We start from the raw sequence: 5,561 nt of genomic DNA, 5'->3' as shown, positions 1-5,561 counted from the left end.
TTCAGAACCAGTATTAGCAGAGACTCCAAAACAAGCAGAGGCTGAGAAGGAAATCCCTGAAGTTGCCAGTGGTTCAAATCGTGCTGATTCTCCAGTAAAAGCATTAAGACAAACTAGAGCCAACAAGAAGTTTACATCCATTACCAAAGGAAAAACTTCTTCAAAAGAGAAAGAAAAACCAACGCCTTTGAAAGTAATTCAAGAAAAAACAATCAACCTGGATAACAGTGAAGAATGTAGTCCTGTTGCTGTGAGATCACGAAAGACAAGATCGACTAAAACTACATCAGATAAAGTTTCAATAGAAGACAGTGATTTACCAAAAGTTACAAGGACGACTACAGTTGATACTACAAAGAAAAGAGCTAGCAAAAGAGGTGCTTCCAAATCAAATGTTGCAGAGGACAATCTAGAAACCCCTAGCAAGAAAAGACTTGTGGTGAGTAACTGTTTATTTTAGCACTATTGAAGTCATCATCATTTAACGTCTGTTTCCCATGCTGGCATGGGTTGGACAGTTGGCCAAGAGCTGCACTAGCTTCCATTGTCTGTTTCGGAATGGTTTCTACAGCTGGATGCCCTTCCTAAGGTCATCCACTTTACAGAGTGTACTGGGTGCTTTTCATGTGGCACCAGCATGTGAAGTGTTAAGCAAAAATATTTCCAGTTCTTTGCATCTATTGCTAAATCCTCATTATCATCATTTAATGTCTGTTGTCCATGCTGGTGTCGGTTGGACAGTTTGACTGGGCTGGCACACTGGAAGGCTGCACCAGGCTCCAGTCTGATTTGGCATGTAAACTTGCCCAATTAAATACACATATAATCCTTATTGTTGGTGCAGGGATGGGTGTGTGGTTGAAAAGCTTGCTTCCCAATCATGTGGTTTTGGGTTCAGCTCCACTGCATGGCACATTGGGCAAGCATCTTCTATTATCACCCCAGGTCACCTAATGCCCTGTGAGTGGATTTGTTGGGATGGAAATTGAAAGAAGCCTGTTGTATGTATACAACCTTGTCTTGACATCATGTGAGGGTTGTATGCAAGCATCCTCATCATACAAGTGATGCTGTTCGTTTCCAGTCTTTCATGGAAACGCGTCTGGCCAAGCAAGGAGAAGTGTTACCTTGCTTGAAAACAGGTGAGTGTTGGGTGACAGGAGAAGCATCACGCCAAATAAAAATCTACCTCAGCAAATTCCAACTTCAGCAATGCCAACTTGCACTGCCATAGGAAAAAAATATTTTCAAGAATTTTATTTCATTAGCTTATGACTTCCATTACTTTTGTCAATGTTGTAGACTGAAAATATATTTATTACAATTATTTTGTTTAGGCTTCACCATCACCAAAACCAGTTAAGAAAGCATTGGAGAAGATATCTGAAAATGTTGACACCATTTCGGAAGAGTCACCAAAACTGTAATTATTTCTTGTTTTTCTATTTTCCTGCATAGAATGCTCACCTTTCAACTTTAAACTTAGGTGAGGGTGTTATAGATGCACATTTTGTTACATATCTGTTAGCTTGGAGAATTCCCAGAAACTAACTTTCGGTTATGTTATCTCTTTAATCCTTTCATGCCAATCCACACAAGACTTCCCCTGGTTCTGTAATACAAACTTTCTGTTTTAAAGTAAACTAAACTGACTTTGACCGACCAGACTGTTAGGCATTGCTTCGACACTACTGGTCACAGCACACTGTCCATTCCTCTCTGCATTTTGCCCTCGTAGCTCCAAATGCTTATTTTATTTCGTCAACCCACAGTTTTGGAGGCCTTCCATCTGCCCAGAGACCACTCGACAACTGCATGATTCTGCCAATTGTCAGTTTACCAAGTGGTGTTTGGCCCATTTGAACCTCTGCCTTCTGTATTCGGTGATCTCTCGCATGCCAGATTTCTCTCTGATCGTTTCACTTCAGATGTGTTCTTTCAGCAACCCTCCCAGCATCAATCTTTTCATAGCTCTTTGAGCAGTTACCAACCTCTGGTCCTCTCTTTGTTGTGGCCCAGGTTTTGCTTCTGTGCAAAATTGCGGGTAAAACTGTGCCGTTAAAGAGGTTGGCGCAAGTGGTCCTATCCAGCTCTCTTTTCAGCATATCTTTGATGGAGTTGAATGCTTTCCATTCAGTTCTTTTTCTCTCTGAGATCTTCTCTATGTCTCGGCACGTATTCACCGTTCGTCCAAACCATCATAGTCTCCTCTCTTGCATGCCACATCAACTTTTCTATCCGCACATTTCCACTTCCTCTTGTCTGCACAGCTATTCCACGTCCATTGGCGCATACTGGCCTCGTCCCTCTCAACCTTTGCTTCTCCTCTGCATTCAGTTCTTTTTCTCTCTGAGATCTCTATGTCTCGGCACGTATTCACCGTTCGTCCAAACCATCATAGTCTCCTCTCTTGCATGCCACATCAACTTTTCTATCCGCACATTTCCACTTCCTCTTGTCTGCACAGCTATTCCACGTCCATTGGCACATACTGGCCTCGTCCCTCTCAACCTTTGCTTCTCCTCTGCATTCAGTTCTTTCGTCTCACTACCTTTGAACAGTATTTATGATCGACTGCCACCCCTGCTCCGTCTATCTCCTTTCTCTCCTCCTTTACCTCTCACCTCTCCCTTTACTCCCTCCACCTTGTTTTGTAACTTTTCTACTTTCTCTCTCACTCTGTGTGTGCGTGTGTGTAAGCTCTCTTTACTCATTGCCTACCACTAGACCTCCCTCTGCAACTCTTTGTATCTCTCTTTTGCTCTCTCTCTCGCTCCCCTCTCTATACAATGTTATCTGTAATTGGTGGAATTGACCAACAGACATTTACACCAGCTACTTTTATATAGAGATTAACCCTTTGAACCCTAACCACCCACAGGAATTAAATGCACCACCCTAAGCTCCCAGTGAAAAATTTTTGATTTTAGAATATATGCTGAAAGACATGCTTGTTTCATAACACAAGGGTACAAAATGGTGAAAAATGAAGACACATGGAGTGCTGGTAGACCAACATTTGGGGTTCTAAGGGTTAATTGAATCACACAAGGTTTTTCTGAAAAGGTCACTAAATTGCAAGATTTTACATGGAACAAAATCTTTTCCTTAGCTTATTTCTCTCAAATTGCCCTGCTTATATGTTTTTTCCAATTAATTTTGATGGTAGGTTTTAATTTAAATTACTTTAACCCTTTAGCATTTAAACTAGACATCCAGCCCAAATATTTCACATTTTGTGTTTAAACCAGCCAGATTGGACTTCTCACACCTACCCTCTGATGTCATTCTAAAAATAAACAACCACATCGTTGAAATCTCAAGGTTACAAGATAATGCATGATTAATTAAAAACAATGTGAATAAAGAAGCATTACATTTGACAGAATGATAATATTAAAGGGTTGGAACATGTAGTTTATATCATAAAACTAGGGGCAGTGTCTGGTGAGTTGCTATTAAAAGGCTTAAATTGTTCATGGAGGAAATTGTATGAAGTGTTGATTATAAACATGTAAGCAAAATTTTAAAGTTGGATTAATTTTCTTTTCCAGAAGAACTACAAGAAAAAGAGCTGCTACTGATAATCCTACTGTTTCTCCTAAAGTTACCAGAACTCAGAAAACCAGACAGACTAAGTAGGGTTTTTTTCTTAAAATTTGTTTTTAATTTTCTTTCTCTTCTGGAATTATCAGTGTTTAATTCAATCTTAGTTCTCAGCCCCACTCATGTTTGTCATAGTCCTTCGAGCCACAACAAAGAAATTTAAGATTGGCAGCCCTTAGGAGCTCCCCTATGCCAATGACCTTGTTCATATAGGTGGACTAGAGACAGGGAAGAAATTTTAAGAATGCTGGATCACCTCCTCTAATGCCCCCCCCCCTCTGTTGTGGCAAGACACCTGCTTTTGTCTCTTTGTCACACTCTAACTTTTCATCCTCTGACACAAGTTCCCCTCCTCAAATGCCTCCTTCCCCTCTCATAATTCCTTGTCTTGTGAATTACTTGGTTACCCTGCCAATGCTGGTGCCACGTTAAAAGCATCCTGTCCACACTAACGTGGTTGGCACCTGGAAGGGCATCCAGCTGTAAAAAGCACTGAGTCCATTTTGCGGAGTGGTTGGTGTTAGGAAGGGCATCCAGCCGTAAAACCCCTGCCAAAACAGACACAGTAGCCTTGGGTAGATTTTCTACCAGGCCAGCTCCTGTCAACCGTCCTACCCATGCATGCATGCATGGAAGATGGACATTAAGCAATGAAGCTAGGACTGAAGTCTAAGAACCTTAGAATTAATGACTTGCAGGGATGCGGTATTTTGTTATGCAACCATCATATTAAATGTCTTTATAAAGCAATACTGTGTTCTTTTTTGTTAGCAGTGCTATTAAATCACTCCAAGACATCAGATGTAAACAAACAATGAGATTAACCCTTTTGATACAAACCTGGCCGGAGCCAGCTGAAAAAGTTTTTGGTTCATAAGACCAACCTGGCCATAGCCAGCCGAGAGGGCCCATTGTTATTTAAATCTGAATTTAAGCACAAATTTCGTTAGTACATTTGTGAGAATACATGATTTCACTTTGTAAATAGTTGAGTTATAGTATCTGACATTGCTTGATGTGATATCTGAACTCAGTGAATTTTGGGAGATTTTTTTCCACATTTCTTTTTGGCGTCGATTTTTTTTTCAACTTTGAAAATGGATAGGAGTTTCATGCTATCAAGCGGTGATTCCGAATTTAAAGGTTTTTCAACGGAAAATATGGAGATATTGAAAAAGAATGAATGAGATACAAAAGCACGTGGTGTATGAGAATGAATAGGATATTTCTGTCTGAAACCGAAAGCAGTGATTCTGAAGAAACTGAAAGCGGCGATAGCGACAGCAAAGACGATTTTACATCGGAATGAAGTAAAATCTTTTAAAATGATTTTATTAACAATTTTTCTGAGGAGATGGGGTCTATCCATAGTCTTTCTTAGGAAGCAAAACCGTTAGACTTTTATTTTTTTCAGTATGCTTGTTTGAAGCAATCACTGTGGAAACAAACTTACGTAGAATGTATAAGGGTAACTGTTGAAATGATTTTATTTTTCATTCCTTTTGAAATTACCCTTATTCGTGGTTTGGACTTTAACTGCCATTTCCAGCATGTAAGGTGTCCTGTTAAAGGTCACCTCTTCTGTGTATAAAAACGTAAGCTAATTTATATGAAAAATATGTTGTCTATTGACTTTAATTACATATGCTGGCCACCGGTAGCATATTCCTCTAAATTTTCTACCCTTCTTATTTTTATATATATATGTGTGTACGTGAGAAAATGTATCTAGGCATGGCTTCTAAAACGTTTTTTTTTTTCTTCCTGAAATAAGATTTCATAATAATTATTATTATTATCTTTTTTACTTACAGAGTTGTTCAGAAGACGACATCTAAGAACACAAAAGAAACTGGTATGTAACTGTAATTTCTTTGACTAGACACTGATCTATATGGTTGTTGTCTCACAGCATGTTGAGGAAAGAGTGTGTGTATGTGTATGAACCATGTGGG

At 39.5% G+C, this 5,561-nt stretch overlaps 1 protein-coding gene across 1 annotated transcript in view; it reads left to right on the top strand.

The window, feature by feature from the left end:
* The window catches only part of LOC128247089 (nucleolar protein dao-5-like), a 25,684-nt gene that overhangs the window by 17,496 nt on the left and 2,627 nt on the right, over positions 1-5,561 (top strand). Inside the window, exons 7-10 of the mRNA XM_052965912.1 lie at positions 6-439; positions 1,338-1,423; positions 3,555-3,638; positions 5,421-5,461. Of these exons, the coding sequence (XP_052821872.1) occupies positions 6-439; positions 1,338-1,423; positions 3,555-3,638; positions 5,421-5,461 (645 nt within the window). The remainder of the gene's footprint in view (positions 1-5; positions 440-1,337; positions 1,424-3,554; positions 3,639-5,420; positions 5,462-5,561) is intronic.

Source organism: Octopus bimaculoides, chromosome 2 (assembly GCF_001194135.2).
Source record: "Octopus bimaculoides isolate UCB-OBI-ISO-001 chromosome 2, ASM119413v2, whole genome shotgun sequence".
NCBI classification, from domain to species: Eukaryota; Metazoa; Mollusca; class Cephalopoda; order Octopoda; family Octopodidae; genus Octopus; species Octopus bimaculoides.
This window is presented reverse-complemented; position numbering and strand designations above follow the sequence as displayed.